The sequence below is a fragment of the Rhopilema esculentum genome, chromosome 7 (assembly GCF_057945365.1).
Source record: "Rhopilema esculentum isolate cy_ngs chromosome 7, ASM5794536v1, whole genome shotgun sequence".
Taxonomy (NCBI): domain Eukaryota; kingdom Metazoa; phylum Cnidaria; class Scyphozoa; order Rhizostomeae; family Rhizostomatidae; genus Rhopilema; species Rhopilema esculentum.
The window spans coordinates 1,636,858-1,659,663 of record NC_142821.1 but is presented as its reverse complement, the minus strand read 5'-3'; the positions used below and the strand labels follow the sequence as shown (position 1 = coordinate 1,659,663).

The window sequence follows — 22,806 nt, the reverse complement described above, 5'->3', positions numbered from 1 at the left end:
ACCAACGCATATTGTAAAATATCGAACAAGGAAACATCAAATGACTGGAGAAGATACGAACACTGTGGAGGAGAATACTATAATGAACAACAAGTACGCATTGATGCACTCCACAAGAAGGTGGGCGGGGTTTTGGCCTGTTGTTTTCAAAAAAATATAAACTATTGCCCTCTTGGCGTGGAAAATTTGGTAGAAACGAGCACGTTTTTAGACATCACTAAAGAAATGGTCTCAAGAAATCAAATAACATATTTCATAGACATCGCCTGATTACAGAACAAAGTTCCCTGTTTAACTGAATATACCATTTATCATCCTGTCAAACGGGAATCATCTCTACTTTACGGGCACCCATTCAAGTATCCTTCATAATACATCTAAACATATTTGCGATTCTAATTTAATTCTTCGTACCCTGAATTTTGAAAAAGATCGAGAATGTCAAGATCAGACAGAAAAAGAATGTCACGTGCTGGATCTTATTCCAGAATGTAAATAAAACTCTGAAATTTCATATACAACATTGAATCTAGCTATCAGTTGAATTTTAATGATTTCAAAAGTTGCTGTTTAAATAACTGTCGATCATCACGTCTTCATCATGGTATCCATGCTATTTTCTTGCTGCCGTCCGCTAACCAAGAAATGTGACCAGAAAATTGACTCTCTGAGCCTGGGAATATAAAACAGTTTATTAGCTTCAGTTGCTCCTATGTTAAGGATTAGCTTAAGGACTAGGCATTCTGATCTGCAGCATCCCAACAGCCAACATCATGGACACTATCATTATACACGTTGACACTAACGACCATACTGACTTATATTCAAGTAAAATAGGCCCAGTCCTAGAGGCTCAGTCCTAGAGACTCAGTCCTAGAGACTCAGTCCTAGAGACTCGGTCAAAGAGACTCATTCTTAGAGACTCAGTCCTAGAGACTCAGTCCTAGAGACTCAGTCCTAGAGGCTCAGTCCTAGAGGCTCAGTCCTAGAGGCTCAGTCCTAGAGGCTCAGTCCTAGAGACTCAGTCCTAGAGACTCGGTCAAAGAGACTCATTCTTAGAGACTCAGTCCTAGAGACTCAGTCCTAGAGACTCAGTCCTAGAGACTCAGTCCTAGAGACTCAGTCCTAGAGACTCATTCTTAGAGGCTAAGTCCTAGAGACTCAGTCCTAGAGACTCAGTCCTAGAGACTCAGTCCTAGAGACTCAGTCCTAGAGACTCAGTCCTAGAGACTCAGTCCTAGAGACTCATTCTTAGAGGCTAAGTCCTATAGGCTGCCCAAAGGCGTAAAGAGACGCGAGATTCTAGACAAGACAGTCATAGAAGGAAAGACAACAAAATGTTCTCGTGGCAAAAAGATACGAGGCTGGAGTGACTCAAATGAAATCAAGGCTACAAACTTAGTGAGCAAGGAAGGCTTTTCCTACATAGTGATCGTTATATAGAAACTCTGAGCATGGCTATGTCTTGAAGAGGAGTATTTCATCATCACCAAGGATTGGGTTTGAAGAACAAGCTACCCACAATACGTTCTAAACAATCATCGCTCTGGTCTTGACATATTGCTTTTAAAAAAATATTATTGCACTCTTAGCGTGGAAACTTTGGTAGAAAGGAGTAAGCTTTCGGATATCAATAAATAAATGGTCTCTAGAAATTAAACAACTGAGTTAACAAAACCTTTGGTTTCTTCGAAAACATCACCGATCCAAAAACACAGTTAGTTAGGAATGGCTGGGGCCTGATGTTGTGAATTTTCATCCTATCGAGGCTGCTAGACATTAAGACTGCTAATTGGCTGGTACAAGCTATTATCGTGTTACCAAAACTGTGCAGGGGAATCATTATCCGATTCAGTAATCATAAATTGCTCTAATTATGTCTTTGAGAAGGGTGTTGGGTGAAGGTGGAAAAATATAACAGTTGACGAAAAGCAAAAATCGGTCCGAGTCATGGAATTCAGAACTAATCATCGAACATCTAAGTCATAAGACTTGAAAAGGTATATCGCTGAAATTTTTGACAGGCTAAACTCAACATCTGGCTGATATCGGGCCTATATCGATGCAATCAGTATCATAAGACCGATGCTTCTAAAATCAAAAAATCTGAATTTACTTGAAAAATATATTGTCAGCACACGTGTTACTAACTACGTTGAAAATACCAAGTACGATGCAAAGATACTGCCTGAGGCAGAATATACGATTAAAGAAAGGGGAGGGTTTTTTCTAACAAAGGGCACTCTTAATTCACTAACTTAAGAACTGCTTGAATTTTATTGGGTCAAAATAAAATGTTTGGAGAAGAAGAGCCCTAAGTTAAATTGGCGAATGACTGTCGGCAAGGAACTTAGGGCTTTAGACCTGAAGGCACTTGCATTTCTGCGAAAGAAATTGAGAATATTGCTGGTACAAAAAGTAATTGTCTCTAAAGTGAATCGAGATAACGAGGAAATTGTAAGCAATAGGAGCAAATTAAGGAAAATTCATAGAAATACTTTGAAATCCAAGGAAATTGTAGAGCCCATCCATTTCAAAAGCTTAATGACAATAGCATGAAGTGCTATGGTCCTCTTACCTACTTAGCCTTTAAGAGAAGACATTCCAGCTTTCATCATCTCATCGACCAAGAGAATATTACCAGCAATGGCAGAGCTGCAAAAAAACAGAATGTAGAAAAGTCATTGTCAATGCAAAGCTGGGCGAAAAAAGATCATTATATTGAATGAGTTTTGGCATCAGAGAGGAAATCTTATCTATGCATGTCTTTAAAAATATAGCGTAAAAGCGGTTTTACTATGACCCTTTAATTTGCAGCCATTGCTACAACCCCGGCACTTTTAAATACTAAATCTCCGTTTCGCTTCAAGAGGACTGAAATCCTTTGCATAACAGAACACCATTCAGCTATATCCGTGACGCTATTACTTGCCACAGATCTGCCATTTAGTGCCCCAATTATGATTTGTTATCAGGGCCGGTTCATATGAGGTTGGGAAAACCCACTCAAGTATGAGCCAGCCAAATAGGAGACTACTATGCGAAACTGATACTCTGTTCTTATGAGGAGTGGGCTGGCCAAATGGGCCCACCTAGGCGATATCCCACTGTAATGACACATGGATCCCACTAAGATCGAATAGAAATTTCCAATATAAACACGATTCAGTGAGACAGTCCGGCAAGGTAAACAAATAGAGAGAGTGCACAGCACTTGAATAAGTTAGCAAAACAAATTATTCTTTTTTTCAGGAATTGAAGCTAGCCTACAAAAAGTGGGATGAAGGCTCTACACATAAAAGAATAACGAAGACCTTCAGTAAATCAGCCGGCTATCGACCGAAATGGAAAATCTCATGGAACAGGCCCTTAGTTTCTTAAAAAAATTCCTGGAAAACAAAATAAAATTGAGGGAACAAACAACCAGGAAAACCTTTCTGTAAAACCAAACACAGGTAGACAACCGTACATTATTCAGTAAAGCATCTAATTAAACTCAATAAAATATTGAGAATAAGCCTTGACTTTCCTATTGATATTCAAATCATCCAGTACAACCTTTCCAAAGTCTGGCATGGCCTTATGAACTCGGGGGGGGGGGGGGGGTCATGAACTCGGGGGGAGGTGTTCATTTGCCAAAGCCCTTTTACATCATTAGATGCCACTGGCTACAAATTGTATATTATTACTGTCAAACAACAGAATACATCATTCAAGCACAAAGAATTTTCAGCTCAAGAAAGGTCAAATATGTACAAATTTTGGCAATAAACCACTAAGTACTTTTAATAAGTAACGAGTATGGCACCGTTAAATCTATTTTTACTAAAAACGAAAGAAAAAGACGAGTTTCCTCACCATGAATTGATAAGCTGCCTTTTAACTTGATAGTTATCCCATATCCCGGTATCCGCTGGGTTCATTGGCTCGCCTACAATGTCAAATGACTTACAGTAATGATCAACAGCTATTTCTCTATAATCTAATTAAAAACGAGACTTGCAATTGGAATTTTTATTGTAAACTTCATCTTGAACTGGATAGCATCCCAGTTGTGGCCTCTAATTCAACACAAGTATGGCAATACAATGCATTGAGAGTAGCCGGATGGAAGTGTGATTACATTATCAGTGTTCTTATGATCTATTCCACTTTTGAATGCCCGATCTGCGTAACAGTAAAAGCGAGGATAGCTCAGAAAAACAGAACAGTTTTGCTTGCTTAATCTGCGACGTTTTACAACTAAAGTGATTTAGATAAATTAGCCTGATTGGCTTGTCTTGACCAATCAGCTTGTGACTTTCTAAGCCGTGTCCTGATCAGCAGTAGAGACTAATTGACATGCAGGTAAGCGATACGTGATTGCAAAATTAGGGACACAGCAACCAAGTCTTAAAAGCAGAGCAAGAATACAGCCACGTAGGTTTATGACTTACAACTAATTTTTTGGCAGCCAGGTCAATAGCCTTTTTCAAAGCCTTGTGACAAGGCGAACGAACATCGACGTTTTACAAATTCAGCTCTACTTACATATGTGCATCAAATGAAAAAAGTTTAATTGTATTGACAAAAGTTGCACGCGGGGGTCATCAAGAAGAGAGAAACCTGCTGTTCCGGACAATTAAATCTAAAGTACAGCGTCCAAAAAAGTTTTGATAAATACCGCTTATCAGAAAGCCAAGATGCAACCTAGTCCATTTTTACAAGACAACAGGTAAAGAATTCCGCAAACTCGCAAAACTTTATAAAATTCCGTGTATCATTTTCAAGAAAATCTGCGTCCGGAAAGTATGGAGAATTTTTCCGTGATCCGCGACAAATTTCTTTCAAATTCCGTTGTTCCGCGAACCCTGATGACCCCCACCTGCACGGACATCGGTATACACTTACTGATGCGAAGGAAAAATGTTTACCTGTACTAAGATCGATTCCAACGGGAACATTGGAGCTCTTATACTCAGCCTGCAAATCAATATTTGTATGTGAATTAAAGCAACAACAGGAAATTGATGTTTGTGTAGGTTGCATGTTTTCCTTACTTATTTCTGCTTGCAGCACAACGGTTTACGTTCAGTTTCAACAGTCAAATGCTAACAGTGAAAAATATGTTTCTTTACTACTATTACTTACAAGAACTCTTTTTTCTTAAGCGCCTTATTACTGACAGTGCATTGACGCAAAATTTCCAACTGAATCCATTCTTAACAATGTTAACTGGTTCTCGTTGTTTCAAGTTGCAAAATCGATTAAGTTCTTTTTAGAGGGTGGAGGGTGGGGGGGGGGGGGGTTGGTTTTGGGGCGATAAAATGTCATTTTCTTAGTAAGGAAATAATTTCAATGACCAAAATTCAAACAAAACTAATTAATTTGCTGTAGTGATATTACATGAAAACCCAGTTTTTTATTATGGGTTAAAACAAAATTAAATGAAACAGTCGACTATCCAAAGATTCCCATGCAGCTTAATTCTTCACTTGAATCTTTCGACCGAAGCTTTAATACATAGTGCACATGTGCATAAATATTTTACTATAAAAGACAACAAGATGTCTATTTATATGCTGATATGGAAATCTTAATCTACACACGCAGCTGATAAGCAGGATCTCTTTGTGAGCTTATTTCACCAAAAAACTCGAAAGGGGTGATTGAAACCTGGCATTGTTGTTATCAAGGGATGCTTGCTTTCTTGATCAACATACCTGGAGTTTGACTACGGATTCCTGTGCATCATAACCAGAATTCCTTGCGAGTGTTTTTGGAATGATCATCAGGGCGTCTGCGAATGCCTGCCAAGAGGATTTCCGTGTTTCAAAGATGACACGAGAGCAATTGGAAGAAAACAATAGGAATAAATCGAATAAGAAATTGGAACTTAAAGAAAAAAAAAATCATGGAAAGACAATCTTTGGAAAAGGAAAGCTAATAAATAATAAATAATATTTATAATAATCTTTATAATAGAAAAAGAAATCATTTCTCACTTAACAAAATAGTAGGGCGTGGTTGTGTTATGTGTGGTTGTGAATATGTCTGGGAAGAATACCACCACACGAAATGCATGTAAGACCGGGAAAGTAAATTTCATTGGCAATACAACCAATTAAAGATAAGTGAATACAGATTGAACCATAAATTCCTTTTTCAAACCCTTTTGTTGGCAATAAGCATTCTAAGCATCACCTCCTCCATGGCCCTTAGCAACATCCAAGGCCTAAGCACCACCTTAGCCCTAAGCACCATCTAAATCTCCCTTTCAATCCACGACCTCGGTACAGATGGGTGTTTTGGTCTCTTCTACTTTCGGTCTTTACAATTACATTTGCTTGGTATTAGTCTTATTTAGCTGGGAGATGGAGGGGAGATCGCCCCTTTTTTTCTCGATTAAATTATTAGATTAGTTGTTCTAAGAGATTTGTAAATGAAACTGAAACTAGAACTGATAGCTCTTATCATAAGAAACTTCTTTACATCGATAAAGGCTCTAAATAATTTGGTTTAAGTGGCTATGTTCACAGTTAAAAGGTTAAATCGCTTTAAATTCTGGAACAAATGCGTACCTTGACACCTAATCTTGCTCTTGATGCGACAGTATTCTTGAAAGAATCCAGTGCTTCGCTGACGGCCACTTCGAATGCTCCGGCTCCTGGGACAACCGCACCTGAAGTAGGGAAAATACATGAAATGGTCTGATCTGTGATGGTGATGAAAGCTTCATTGTACCCAAAGCTTGTATATACATTGATCTGTCTTTCAAACAAGCCACTTTTTTATCAAAGAAATGGCAATTCACACAACCAACTCTTATACGAAGAGTGATTTTGCAATCGCATCAATAAAGGAAATTCTGCATTTTGTGAGGATCGTTTTCCTTGCCCTTTTTTCGAAAATTAACTTGTCTTCTTTTAAATACAATCTTTTGAGAATTTTTTAGATTGAACAATAAGGACGCACAGTTTACTCGGACAAAATATTAGTTATTAATTATATATGCTTCGTCATTTCTATCTAATCTAGGTGCTTGCGGTATTCATGAAGTACGTCGAGCAACTTTGCTACCGTGGACTTTAAATATTTGCAAATAAATTTTCCAACCAATTTTTGCATTCCTTGTGAAATTTTGATTATATTAACAGTGCTAAGAAGACTGTGAAGACAATCAGTAAATTTAAACAGTTCCAAAAGCCTTAATAATTTATGACAATGACCATTAATATATTATAACGCCATTGTGATATCCATCTTCTCAGCTGCTAAGAAATTCTTGGAAAAAACGTTTTCACTTCAACCATCATAATTAGTGAATCTTTTTGAAGTGTTCTCTACCTTTGAGCAACTATGAGAAACTAAAATCATTCGCATGGGGTAACGAATCTCTTGTTCATCAGCTGGGATTGCTTCCCTAGAGCCAGTTCATTCTGGGCAGTAACCTAAAGTCCCTACTCGTGAATATCATACTGCACTGGATGGTATTGCATTTATAAGACGATGATGCACATCAAATGAACGGCCTGAAGAACTAGGATGCTATCAAGATCTTACTTTTTGAAGACAAGCCCACCCCTGGCACAACATCGACGCGCAGCGAAGCATCTTTTACGGCAAATTTGACAAAGTTTGTCGTACTTCTTACGTAATTTTCTAACATTTCACAAAAGGGAAGCAAACCTTTGTCAAAGTTTGATTCAAAAGTAGAAACGAATAGCTGTGAATTGACAAAAAAATTAAATTATAGAGCGGGACAATGTCTGCATCCGTAAATCTGCAATTGAGTTATGGGCAGATGGTAAAACATTGGTTCGCTTGCTTTGATTTCGTTGGCCATGCTGACTTCAATCTTGAAGAGCAGCTGTTTACATACCGCAAAAGTTAAGCGTGATTTAACCTGTTTTGATGAAAATATCCCCTGTTTTTGATCAAACAACACGTGAAATGTGTAAATGGCTAACACCTTGAGGTGATCCGTCAGCAAATGTGATCAACTATTGGCCTTTTTCTGCAGCTATCAATAATTTTTTGTTAATTAGCTCGTTCCTTCAATGTGTAGGAGTCACTGAAGATCAGAAATGTTTACATATAGTATTTTGGGAAATTATGAAAGGCAAGAGAGAGAAATATCAAACCTTTGGGTCAATGGTGCGACACTAAAAAACTAGGGCAATGAAACAAAAACCTTAAAAAAAATATTTGAACTGGAGCCTTTCACTGTGAAGAATCTCTTTTAAGTCAAATGATTTTCAAATTGACACAGCTTCACGTGAAATGCGGTTTATGCAAAATAATGTGGCAATACGTACTGTCTTCAAGCGCGTTCTTGACAGCACGCAGTCCATCTCGAACAGCATCCTTGATCATTGTAACTGTATGCTTGTTTGGTCCTAGAAAGATATCAGAAGCATTCAGAGACATGCATAGATTATTCTGTTAATACCATGATTGGTATTAGTGGATGCAACAGGTGGATGCAACAGATCTATGTATCAGCTATTTGCTACCTTATTTACTTTATATCATATAGCAAGATCGCGGGAATTGTAGCCCCACAAAAAATGACTAAAACAGTATTTATAAAGGCACCGAAGGGCTACTGAGGAACATTTTTGCTGGTGTCAAAAAGAAACAAACGCCCATTGGCCTGGCAAAGTATTCACATTTCTCATTCAGTTTGTATTTGCTACTACCTTAGCCCCCGAACGTAGTGTTAGGACAATGAGAAGCTGTGCTTATTGAGCAGTCCTCGTCCTTCCTCTTGATGTAACCGTACCTTTTTACTCCCATGCCTGGAATTACGGGGCTGGCGACTCTCCTCGCCCTAAGGGAAAGCTTGGTTATGACAGGGACACAATCCCCAGAACCTTGGTCTGTAGTCAGTGATACTAACCATAATGCAATTTTCACATTGGCTTCTAATTCCAGTGACCATTTTCTCCTGCTTTAATTCAGGGAAACTGTGAACTATCTGAATTCCAATTTCATCACTTAATAATTTATGAAATATTTCGTGCTCTTTATGAGTATCATATAAGGTAGCAAGCCAAGGGTCCTCAACGAAAATACATTCCTGTTAAAATTTGGTAACAGCCGAAACAAGTGGTACCTGGTAAGAAAATTACCAGAAAACCAACTACAACTTTAAAGCCTTTGACAAGGCCGTCAATAAGTTGCATTGCGATATTTTGAATTCTGTTGTGGCAATGAAATTTGTTTCCATGGGAAAACGGAAGCATGATGAAAAATCTGCTAGTTTGGCAGTTGTTAGCAATCACAAAAGAATTGTTAAGGTTGTTCGCTATCTAGCAGGTGGCTATCTTATGGTCCAAAGGATGCAGGATCTCAGTTCAGACGGCGCAAGATACAAGCGAGACTAGAAGTCAGCTGGTTGCAAAAACACTCCTGTGCTTTTAATCCAAAATGGTTGTTGAGATTGTCATTTTTGGCTGCCTGCTGTGTGGAGGGGTGCTTCTTCAGGTCTATGCTATTTACAGAATAATAAACAACTCGAAGAAAAACAAAAAAACCATGGCCCAGAGTCAGTTTACTCCTGATCTGCGTGCATTTTACTTGTGAAAACTGAAATATCGAATTGGCAACGTCATAAAGACGGGAAGTGGAAGAGTGTTTCGAATCCGATGTGGATTATTTTTCAATGTGTTTACGTGAAGAAGTGTTGGTGGTTGTTGACAAACTAATCAATATAAAGTGGAACTGAGAGGGAATCAAAAAGCATTGATTGGAGATTATTCAGTTTAGAAGATCTGAAGATAAAGACTGGCATAAATTATTCACACTTGATGAAATCACTTTCACTTTGAACTTTCATTTAGTCAGCAACTGTGGGGTATTGACTTTCTTCTTTCGTTAAGTAAAACCATTTTCTCTTAATTTTTTCTTTAAACGCTCAAGGACATCACCAGTTGTAAAGAATCCACATTTCTTCACATAATAACCAATAATATATGCTTGCACAAACACTGCTAATGGCACCTTTATAGCATCTTATTTAAATTATTGATTAATCCTACGCAGAGTCTTAAAGAGATCATTTGTGAAGTGAGCAACAAAAACGGGAAAGCGAGCAATCCATTCGTTCCCTTTTGGGCAATACCAGACATATTATTTGCTAATTAGTGAATTTATGACTTTATGATGGTGCCTTTTATGAGTTTCACAAAAACAGAGGCAACCCAATATTAGCTAACTGAGACGTATCAATATTCCATAAAACCTTAAAAATAATTATCTTTCAGTGATAAAAACCAAACGCTGTCACTGCTTCTAGAACATTTGTAGTTGCTAATTAAAAGTTGATTCAACTAAGCCCCCTTATAGTTAGACTAGAATTAATAGCAGCTGTAAGGAGGTGCCCACTGTCTGGAAGTCGCTTGCACAGAAATTTGAAAACATGAAACATATTCTGCATTAAAAAATTGTCCATAGGAAGATATTTTCAGTATAAGCTGTGAAATTTGTTATGTTTTCTCCTGCAGACATCTGCTAAAAGTATATATCAATGTTCTTTGTTTTACTTAGTAAGAAGCACTTATGACATTACGTTATCTAACCATATCTATGTTTAATGATCAGTAGTGCATGCCTCAGTGGTAGTGACAAGATAAATTCTCAATCATAGTTGAGATCAGTTTAGTGAAATTTCCATCATTGGCATTCACTCTTGAAATCTTTATGCAGTCCAACTGAAATTTGGCAGCATAAACAAGGCGGAAATCGAAAGAAAGAAGAAAAGGAAAGAAAGAAACGTGCTAAAGGTAAGGGAGAGCCGAGAAAGCAATGACTCGAATCACAAACAACAAACAGTAATAAATAACTCCAACCTTTTATCAGAATTGTAACCGACTTCGAATATGGTACGTCTTCGATAAACGTGAACTTGTCTTCACCCTGACAAAGAAAATAAATTCCTCTTATATTAGTGGATTGGTTCAAATAAAGAACAAATGTTGCTTTGAAAAAAACAAATGTTAACTGTGTGCTTAGATAAATCAAATTGCCAAAGATGTCAAAGACCAGCATTAGATAAAACTGGGTCGAAAATATGAATGGAATCAAACTGTTAATAAAGTCAAATTTATAAGAAAGACAAAAAAGTCAAACATTTCATTTTTGAAAATTTGCAATAATTCGGGCTCAGTGTATAGTTTTTTTATATATAATTGCTAACCAAAACATGCTCATAAACGACTCCAGCATGTCCTAGGCACTCTGCAGAAAGATCATCGAAGGAATTCATGGCCATCCCACCGCAAGCAAGGACAAGCCTGGAAAAAAAACAACAATAAACTAAATTCTATCAAAATATATATTCGAAAAATAGACAACAGATTGTCAAGATGTACAAAACTTTTCAAAAGGAAACTAGCTCAAAGCTTATTCTTTGCATTCCTTATTTTTTGATCTATTTTGATCACATTATAACATCAAAAGTTTTTTTCGAGTTTCTTATTTTCAATTGTATAATTAGTGCCCTGAAAGTAGCATAGACGCAAGAAAACATTGAAATGTGTTATAGATTGTAGGTAGAAAATAAGGCCAAAAAATGTAAAGAAGGCATGAACGAAGCTTGATACGTGTAAAAGTATGATGTCATGCATGGAACAGGCTTCCTAATTCTATTTGGAACCGGATTTTATCCTTAGTAGTACAAGCTTCGTCGCTGTTTCAGTCTTCTACATGTAGGTTCTTTATAAAAAGCGTGTATACTGTACGGACAGACATCGTGGTTTTAATAACCGTTTTATATTATAAAAAGGCCTGGTTGGTTCGATGACGACAGTAGGCTGATAATTTCAACTAGAAATCGTCTTTTCCTCCTCGCTCAGGGATAATTCTCTTGTGTGGTTTACGGTGTCTCAGAGGTAGTGACAAATGTGTGACATCCATTGCCATTAAGGTACCTAATGGCATCAGGGCAAGGATAACTCTGCATCATTGACACCATACCATCCACCAACAACAAGGAAGGACAGTAGAGAAAATCAAGTTTTTGTTTACAAAAGAGCAATTATGATACCCCAAGAACAACATTGACTGAAGTGGTACTATAAACTTTTCTTTTTGATATTTCAAACTTTTCACCTACTTTTTCATTTCCTTGCAAACAAACCTCCTACTTTAACAATTAATTAGATAATCATAACTTTTTCGAATAGCGTTGTGATAATCGAATAATACGCACCTTTCCATGTTTCGTCTCTTTGCTCGTCGCAAGGCAAAAATGCCTTCCTTTGCTAACATGTCCAGTGAAAAAGGATCAATTCCCTGGGAAAACCAGCAAAATAATCAATTTATCATAGGGTTAAATAAGGCTTGTACGTTCATGGGATCCAATACAAAGAAGACATCAACAGGTCATGTGACGTTGGTTGTTAGAAACAATTTCATTATTTTATTCATCATTGCTAGTTGAAGCAAATTCCAAAACATTCATTCATTTTTAAAATTAATTTCATTATAGACTTAACATAAATTATATTTAAAGCTACTGAAAAAATTGGCATCGTAACAAGTCGAAAAGCAACGGCGAAGTAACAAGAAGAAAAGTGTGTAAAGGGAAGAAATGAGGGGTATTAGACAGAAAAAGGGAAGAAAGTAGTAAGAAAAAAAGATACACGAATAGAACATAAATGGAAGGATAAAAAGGCAAGAGATGGAGAAGAAACGAGAAGCAATTGCTGAAAGAGAAGCAGAAGAAAGAAAAAGTGGAGAAAGACAGGGATGAGGAAAAGAAGGGGAGAGGAAGGGGAAAGATAGGGGAACGGAGGGGAAATGGAAGGGGAAAGAAGGGGGAAAGGAAGGGGAAATAGAAGGGGAAAGGGGGAAAATAAGGGGAAGGAAGGAGAAAAGTGAGGAAGGGGAAGGGAATAAGTAAGGAGGGGAAAGGAAGGGGAAAAGAAGGGGGAAAAGAAATGGGAGAGGGAAGACTATGAAATTGAAGCTAAAAAATAAAACAAACCTTCTGATTTATGACTACGAAACCTTTGTTACTTCCTTCGCAGACCTTTTTCTTTAAGTCGATTATTTGCATCACTCTCCTGTCCGTAAATTCTCGCTCTGCTTTTACTAACTTCTCTCGATCTTCTGCACTTTTGTAGAAGAAGCCAGCATTTACCTCGCTGAGAAAAAAGATGTCCAATATTCAGGGGAAAAGCTTTCAATAAAATATTATATAGTATTAATGTGGCATCTGAAGAAAATCTGATTTTGAATACAGAAACGCGTATTAAATCTGGGGTGAGCAGAGGAAAGATAACGTTTGGGTTATATCAAAAAGTATACTTTTCCAAAACAAAAATGATAATATATGAATAAACATATTGTTTATCATAATCTGTAATTATAAAACTGAATCAATTTTCAATCATTCCCCGGGAATCAATAAGTGATTCCGTCGTCAATCATACAATCACTCCAGTTCTTCCAGTTAATCACTATCAAGAAATGGACAAAGGACCAAAGTCTTCACCTTCATTTTTTCCTGTGACACAATTTTTCTTTACCCTCCTTTTCTGCTCACATTTTTAACTCTATGTCGAAACTCATAGCAGTTACGCAGAATGCTACCTCCAACTTGCTGGTCATTCTTGTCGCTTTTAGCGAGAGTGTGGGTCTCAAGCCCCCAAATAAGCTGTCGTTAAAACAGTACAAAAGAAACTTTGCTTTTGGTCCGTTGCATGTTTTGCCCCCAACGTTTTTAGCCCCAAATCTGTTATTTGCTTCAAGGTCAATGAGTTGCTGACGATTTGTCAATTCGTCCAGGCAGTTTAAGAGCTCCCCCCTTCCAACGTAAACACTTCAAAATACACACCTCTTTTCGTATTCAAGTGAAACATTGCATGTGAGAATGAATGCATCTTCGACTTTCTTTCTCATATCAGGATGCCTTGCACCATGGTCCATCACCAGCCCTTTTACTAATCTAAATGTTAAAGAAAATATTCATTAATACTAAATTAAGCCCGTATAAATAAAGCCACATACATAAAACCCCTTCCAATTTAAGTATGATCAATACACACAGACTACATAGTCTATATACGTCTATATTTAGATATATTTTAGGGTAATGGTATACTTAAAGACAGATTCCTTACAAAGTTTTACAAAGGTTTTCTTTAGAACGCTCTTTTTGTATTCATTTTGAAAACTCCACTACTTTTCTGAAAATTCCGAGGTATTAAGAAATTTCAACAAGTGTTGCCTTTGTTTTGCATCAAAATAAAATTGCAACATTATATAGATTCTCCTTAAGATATTTCTACTTTTGACTGCGAGGCACTAGATGACCGACGTGGACAGTAACTTTGGCATGGGCTTTATCTAAACGCTTTGTTCTGTTGAACAGGCCCTAGAAATCCAAATGTGAAAGAAAAGAAGGTCTTGTACCACTTCACAAATATTGCAAAGTAACAAGATTTATTACGTTTTCCCTTTTTGTGCGGACCTAAATTATGAAACACAAAAGACTTTGCAAGCTCTCACTTCGTTTCGACTTCCGTTTTATGTTTCATTTCCATTACTTCGACCATATGAAGATCTATATCTTCGTTTTCATTTCTAATCGCTAGGACAGCATCCACAACAATCTAGAAGGAAGCAACAAGATCAAGCACCATTTTCAACAAACAAGAAAAAAGAGTTTAAGCAAAAAGTAAATAAAATTTGTATGCCTCAGTGGTAGTGACAAGGTATGATTTTACATCAGTCATCTGTCAGACTTTGCATTCTGCATCATTGGCATAACCAGAGTCCTAAATATTTTCTAAAAATTTGAAGCATTGAATACAAATTGTTGGTATTATATGTTATCATTTTTAAGATATTGGCCCAAGTGAGGTTCTTTTGTAAACAGTTTAAGCCAAATTAGCTATTTCCAAATTTGAAAAAGGTCTGGCCTTAAATATATATATATATATATATATATATAGAAATTTGTCTTTTGATACTTCCGTAGCACAGTGCTCAATACGTTAGCACGTAGAGCGTGATATATCATAGATTGAAGAAAGTAAAACTACATGGTTTATCTCTACAAGCCTGTTTCGTGAGTAACTCACTCTTCAGGAGAGTGAGTTACTCACGAAACAGGCTTGTAGAGATAAACAATGTAGTTTTACTTTCTTCAATCTATGATATATATATATATATATATATATATATATATATATATATATATATATATATATATATATATATATATATATAAAGGAACACTGAAATTGTCAAAATGATCCTTAAAAAACATGCAAACGAACATTCAAAGAAATGAAAAACTAAATATTCTTATTAGTTGTGGGACTGGCTGACGTATTTGGCAAGAAATTTACCTCTGTTAGATGATCTGCGATATCCTTGGTGAGTTTTGTCCTGAGTGATGTTCTTGCAACATTTATTAGTGTGTCTCTATCCATTTTGCTCTGCACTTTTATACTTTCTAAAACCTATTGGAAAGAGAAATATCGTTGACCGGTTGTAAAATTTGAAAACTTGGTGTAAAAGAAGACAAGTAAAATAATGTCGGAAAACTTAAGACCTGTATTGGAATTAGAACCATCAAGTTTGTAACGAATACCAATTTGAACAAAGCACAAGTTATCACCAAAATGATATATTGGTGCTTATGAAAATAGTCCTTCTCACACATAAGGAGTTCCAATTGACGCTACATTTCCACAATCACATCATTGCTTTTATGAGTCAGACCGTTACTTTTTATGGTTAACATTGGCACATTACATTTTGTATTTCATTTGAAAAGAAAGACTACAAAAAAGGAATAACCATAAATATAAATGTTATATTTTGGCTGTGTGCCTAACCAGCCAAAATATAGTACATCAGCTTTAGTTTTCAACAGGTATCTTAAAGAAAAAGCTTCTCATTGTTTTGAAACTTCACTCTTCATTATTCTACATTCTACCACATATCTATTCCCCTTTACTTTAAAACCAATTCATCTTTGATTGACACTCACTTTCATAGATTGAAATTTTGAAAATAATTGTCAGTAGGAAATTTATAATGTGAATGGTGAGTACATGCAGAAGTCAGTTTTGCAAACATATGTAAAACAGACTTCATGGAAAGAAAACAAAATGTTTTCAAATAATAACTTTCTGTTTCCTATAGTTTGCCTTTTTAAATATTGCAAAAACTACAGTTCATTGTATTTACCAAAACGCTTTAATTGTCATAAAATTTATCTGTACTTTCATTTTAAGGCATCTACCAACAATTGTATTCAGATTAACTAATCATAGAAACATCTCAGTTAATAAATTTAGAATTGAAAATAAGCTGTAATTTGTTAAGGGTTTTAGTAATGATTAGTTGACTTCAGTACTTCACTCATATTATCAAAAAATTCTAGACTGGAATATTATAAATTCCGTTTATAAGAAAAGAAGCATACCTCTAGTGCTTTTCCTTTCGCTAGTTCAAATCCTTCTGTCACAAGTCTAGGATGCAGTCCCTGTAAAAGCCAAATGTCTTGTTAGATTATTCACTTATAAACAAACATTAAGTTGACACATAGTTGTGATACATGGTTGAGATACATGGTCATATCTAATTCTACCTTCATTCAATGGTGTAAAAAATTACCCTCAGATAATGAATAATAAAAGAAAGAAGGTGCCAGCTATTGAAATTCAATGCAAAATAAAATTCTGGTTAAAGGCCAACCCCAAAAAGATAATGTAAATGCAATACTATACTATAACTTTTGAAACATTTTAAGGAGACCTTACAAAATAATTTATAAGCCAACAAGAAAATGGAAAGTTGATGCTGTTCTTCAAAGAATGATCTAAACAAAAATTTTGCTAAAATTTGCAGGTTGGATTCTGTAGCAATAACAAATGTAAGGAGATACATGCAATTCTAAATAAAGTTAAAGAATAATAAAAAAAACAAAGTAAGAAATAAACTACAAGTAGCAATACCAAACACCAGTTAATACAAATACAGGAAAATTAAAGCAATCATTCTTCCAAAATAAGGTAAGATTTGACAAACAACAAAGGAAACTCTGATGAAGATAATGGAAGGATGAAAGCAGATATTGGCAGATAAGACTGAATAGATGTAGGTTCTTAAATGGTCAAAAGTGGAGGTAAAAGAACTATCCTAAATCAGTAGTCAGTTATTTGCATAATGAAAGTATAAAGCTTTTAATAATATAAGAAAAAATGAGCATGATACAAAAAAATTATGTTTCAAGCTGATATTATGAATTAAATATAAAATGAAAATAAAAAAGTTATAAAAGTTTGTTTAATATCCAAGTTTGTCTCTAAAGATTACAATTACAGATGGAATAGAAATAAAATGTAAACAAATGATACTAACCTCAGAAATATAAAGATCAGCCTAAAAGGAATTGAATAAATTTTGTCAAAAAATTGGCAAATACAAAATTTGCTGATTTGATAATGGATATAGCACGAGGAGATAAAAGTTTTCAACATTTAATGAAAATACATTAACATTTAAAATTTATTGCAACAAACTTTGAAATTTCAAAAAAAAATTTTATGCAACAAATTTAATAAGACTTTTGAAGAATCTTTCTCATTAAAAAAGTAAATCAGCATTTATCCATGAAATTTTTGCAAGACATTGTTGATGTTTTGAAGCCAAGCAATTCAAAAGCAAAAGGTTATTCTTGAGAAAACTGCAAAGTAATAGGTTTGAATCTATACCAGACATTACACATTGTCAGTAAAAAGAAGATAAACCTAGGAGCATAAGCAAAAGCATGGCTATAAAAATAATTAAAAATAAGATTTTTCAGCTTTATAAGAAGAAAATGCTCTCTCAAAGCAAAAAAAGATTGTTGCCAACAAGTAATGTGGCTTCTCCTTTAGTGTCATGAAGTTTTAAAAGTAGTTTGGGTAAATTCATTTATTTCATAAAACTGTATCGTTTTCGTTGATTCAGTAAACTTTATTTGAAACCTAATAGTTTGAGTTTGTAATTTTCTTTGTAAATTTTTCTGTTATTCAAAAGGATCTAAAAACTTGAATTCATTTGGACATCGCTAAAAATTTACAAGGCCATGTGAGTTTGATTTTTTTAGGCCATGCAACTCTTTCATAGTTATGATTCAAAAGTTGAAGTGCTTTTTCAGCTTTTAACCACATTTTGGGGATACATAGGATGAAAAAAGATTGCTTGTATCGGAAAAGTTTCTGTTGCAAAAGCGAATCCAACACAACACCATAGTTAATTTATCGAAGGTGTCCCAATAATTTTTTAATGTAAGTGTAGCTGTTTAAAAAAATAAGGTCAAATATCTGTTGTGCGAAAAAAGTAGCTTTAGATTATGCCTTATAAATGAGGATATGTTATATATAGGTGAGCTGTAGGAAGGATTGACCTCAAAACTGTGCTTGAACCTAGAAATAGTCTTGCGTTATGATACTAATGATTTAGAGAAACATATTCTTATTAAGGAGTAGAAATGCTTGTGTATAATTTGATGCAACAAGGGAAGCATAAAAGGCAAACAATGGTAACAAGAAATTATACTTTTAATAAGAATTTCTGGGCAAAAATACCTGTTTAAGAAGCTCGCCTATAATGAGGACATTTGAAGTTGTTCCATCACCAGTTATGTCATCCTGTGAAAAAAATTATGTGAAGAAATACATAGCTGAAAACTTATGACTGATAAGAATGAAACATAAATGGGATAAAAATCTACTAACATAAACTGACTATCTTCAAGCACTGTCTAATTTGAATAAAACAGGATATTGTTAAAGGTATTGAAATGATGATAAATTCATTTCTTGTTTAAAAGGAATATGTTACAATTTTGGTGAAAAATGTTACTGACATATTTTGGGTTAAGGGCATAGATGACAATAAATTCAAAGTCAAAGAATGTATGCTGTTTATCAAATTTATAAGCAAGAGTTGTTCATGTTGTCATTCAATGTTAATTAAACTTTGGAAGTGCCTTGGTCAGGTTCATTTTGCAATACTGCAGTGATTCTATACTTCATTACATACATTACTTGATAATCAAGTCAGAAGATTATAAAACATGCCTTTTCCCTGGTAAAATCACAAAGACAATCTGCTTTTAAGAATGTGTTGGATACTGACACTTGCGAAACAAAGCATCTTTAGGATACAAATCACCTCTCAATGCGCACACAAAGTATATGCTATGTCTGATCAAAGCAGGATTACAACCATTTCAGACTTTTTGTGTATTTCAACTCCAATAGAGTCCAACTATAACAGACTCAGCCTTTTTTAAGTTGTCATCAAGGAAAAATTTAGTTGGTACATGGACAAATCAAGATAAAAGGTCAATCTAAAGACCATTTTCAGTTTGTCACGGGAAATGAAAGCACAACCTGAAATGGTAATATATATTTCTTGATATATATATGGTCCCTTTTCATATGCCATAGTAGGATGTCATACGTGTGTATGCCTGGTATTAACAGAAACTCATTATATATACATCAAATACACTATATATACCTGTGCTGTTGCAACTCTTGCAATCAATGAAGCAGTGGGATGCTGGATTTGCTGCAAAAAACAAATTCTGAATTCAGTTTCAACCACAAATAAATAAGATTATCACATATATAGAGAATCAAAATTATTCATAAAACTTTGAAATTCAGATTTGAGATGTTTGACACAAAATTAAAACTAATAAAGATAACAAAACTTAGGAATAACAAACAAAGTTCCTTTAAACCATGTTTTTCTTAATTTTGACTTCTTTATACATAATTTTTTCCCACTCTAGAAATTAAATATAAATATGGGTGAAGTATGCTGACCTATATAGTTATTTAATTTTTACTTATTAATTCAAGCACAAGCTCTTATTCGATTACCTTTATTCCTCTGATAGAAGTTGAAAAGTACTAGAAGTTGTCAAATGTGGACAATCCCTGTTATACAAAATGGGTCTTGTGTAAGTTGATCAAAATTTTAACAACCATTTGTGTGTATTGGACTGTATACATACCTAAAATATTCACAGAACAATTTTTGGCAATAGTTAAAATGAGAAGTTCTTGCCATGTACCATACTTTTCATACAAGCACACAATAAAATATATATAAAGAAACGTAAAACTAACCATTTCATGCAGCAAAACATTGCCATCCTTGGTAAGCTTAATATCTCCAGCACCAGAAACAAGCCTATAATTAAAAGGATTTGTGGATTCAAATCATGTTGGCTTTGCAAGCACAGGGCATCAAATTTTCAGCTCAGATTTTGACGTAATTTAAGGGCCATCAACAAAACATTTTTGACCAATGTTGGCAAGTTAAAGGAATTAGGTCGTTCAGCTGGGCTCCTGCCTAGCATATTTTTAACTACTGAAAATAGCTAAAACATCACTGGACAAACATTTTCCCAGCTAACCGAGATCTTGCTTAAGCACTACCAGGATCCTACAGCAGAGGTGAGAAAAATATTTTCCAAAATGAATAAATTTTCCTGGCAAAGCAGAGACATATGTTTCCTTTGGACAAACAGAACCCACACTTTGCATTCAAAATGAGTTTATAGTGACTCCCGCAAAGGGGGAGATATCTTCATATGGATGGTTGATTATTTCCCCAGCTATCAGGTCTGTTGATGTTGAAAAAAATTTTGAAAATGTAGTTTTGGTTTCCATTAAGACTTAAGATGCCTGAAATTACTGTTTGATAATATGAAAAATACATAAAATTGGTTATTTTAATTTTTGTCCCAAATTCATAATCTTTAACGGATTCCAGCCGAACCCCCAACTCCTACTTTGAACCGTCCAATTCCGTTGAATGGGAGCTTCAAACACTAATAAAAGACAAAAATTCTTATGAAAAAAGATAGACACTTCTTCAACTCGAACATTTCATTTATCTACCAGGTAGAAAGTAACGACTGTTGTACGGTAAATAATTAAAAAGCTTCCGTACTTTTACCGCACCCTGTCAGTTTCTCAAAATCGTTTCGCTCCTTACCATTTGATGACTTACAAAATACTGCAAGTTATAAATGTTATAACTGCAAGTCCACCGTTCCCAAAGCTTAACTTTTACAGCCTTTTATTGACTTCCAGGACAAACCCCAAACAACACTGGCCTAGCCCCTTCAACTTACATTTTCATTGTTCCCTTAGGCCCAAGGTTGGTTTTGAGGACCTCCTGAAGTCCTTTAGCAGCACTTATATTTATCTGCAGTGCTTGTGCTGCTCTGGCCACTTCGGCTTTCGGGTTAACAACATGGATAGCAGACATTTTTGATAGCGACGGTCACAATCCAACTTTTTCCAGAAGCTTCTGCTGGCCTTGCCGCTCCTAGCACATGCTACAACAACCTCGTTTTAACAGTCGAATGGGAAAGAAAGCGCCACCGCATACCATTCACCTTCACAGTCTCTAAAACACAGATATCAAACCAAACAACTGTCCCTCCTACCATAACATACCTTCATAATACCTCAGTTTTTCAGGTTTCTTATCCTCGCAAATAGCTACATCCATACAGGCACACAGGAGCTGCAGAATGATGACAATTAAGACCATCTGACAGTATTTTAATTGGCAATGCACACATCATCCGGGCTAAAGAGATGGTCAAGGAACCGGCAAATCTCAGTAAGACGCATTGCTATTTTTCTACTCTATGATACCCTTAATTTGACTGAGGTATATTACGTGAAAAAATCCTCAGAACAACTTCAAACTGTGTAAGAAAAACTATGCATCTACTAATTTTCTTGAGTTTCTCCAGCGGCCCTGGCCAGGGGCGAAAATCCCGGGAATCTAAAAAATAGTCAATTTTGCAGGGCAATCGAAGATTTTGCAGGGCGCCAAGAATAATTTTATTGAGGCTACTTCTCTGAAGTTCGTGAAGGGCCGTTTGAAACTTTGAAATGGAAATATCATATTTGCGATGAGCTTCCCTTCCTGACATTGCATTCTAGCGAACGGAACAGGTATGTAACGACACAGGGTTCCCTTGAGGACAGTATCACGTGACAATTGCACCATTGCGCTGTGATTGCATCAGCGTCTGTAAATATGTTTTTTGTATTACGTAATTATTATTTTAAGGTTTGCTTAGGTTATATAAAGGGTTGTTTCATAAGTTAGGAGTAGTCTTGTCGAAAGTTTTGCCGTACTGCTTGGAGCTCTGCCGCTAGTTTTGTCGTGCCTGTTGAAGCCGTGTCGTTATTTGTCGAACTTGCTGTTAGCCGTTAGTCGTATCATTGCCATAAAAAGAAGAATTTTCATCTTATCTGCCGTTGCCGTATTTTTGAGAATTTCTGCCTACAAAGAACTCACGTTTGTAAAACCCCCATTTTAAGAGGTTTTACAGGTATGTCAGGAAAAGCTCAGTTATTAGCAGATATGTATTACATTTCAACATTTCAAATACATTTCTTACCGAACTGTTATAGCAAATGAATGCAATGGTGATGCAGATGTTTATGAGGGCAAGTTTGAGCCCATACAAGTTAACTTAAGTTGTAGATTATTCTCATGATAGGCATGGCGCCACTGGGGGGAGGGGGCTTTGGGCTGAAGAACCCCACTTTGGTCCAGATAAGAATTTTTTAACCGTTTTTTCTATTAATTTTTAAAACAGTGTATGAAATAAAAAGAGAATATATATTGTTTGATCGAATTACTAACTTATTCACGTGTGTTTCTATCTTTTTTCTTTTATTTTCATTAATTCAGTAAATCACTTTCTGTACCAATGCAATGTCTTCACTTTGGATGTGTAAACATGGTCTTCTCGAGACATAAAAGTGC

At 35.5% G+C, this 22,806-nt stretch overlaps 1 protein-coding gene across 1 annotated transcript; it reads right to left on the bottom strand.

Moving 5' to 3' along the window:
* Positions 1-465: 465 nt before the first annotated feature.
* LOC135683989 (T-complex protein 1 subunit zeta) lies at positions 466-21,378 on the bottom strand. The gene is made up of 20 exons (XM_065199422.2): positions 21,146-21,378; positions 20,133-20,196; positions 19,516-19,566; positions 18,576-18,638; positions 17,365-17,385; positions 16,427-16,486; positions 15,342-15,455; positions 14,497-14,600; positions 13,823-13,933; positions 12,971-13,130; positions 12,194-12,276; positions 11,180-11,276; positions 10,833-10,899; positions 8,298-8,378; positions 6,561-6,661; positions 5,703-5,789; positions 4,914-4,962; positions 3,859-3,931; positions 2,579-2,655; positions 466-673 (listed from the first exon to the last, which is right to left on the bottom strand). The coding sequence occupies exons 1-19, from the start codon at positions 21,280-21,282 to the stop codon at positions 2,583-2,585; spliced, it is 1,596 nt and encodes a 531-aa protein (XP_065055494.2). The 5' UTR covers positions 21,283-21,378; the 3' UTR covers positions 466-673; positions 2,579-2,582.
* Between the last annotated feature and the right edge of the window lie 1,428 nt (positions 21,379-22,806).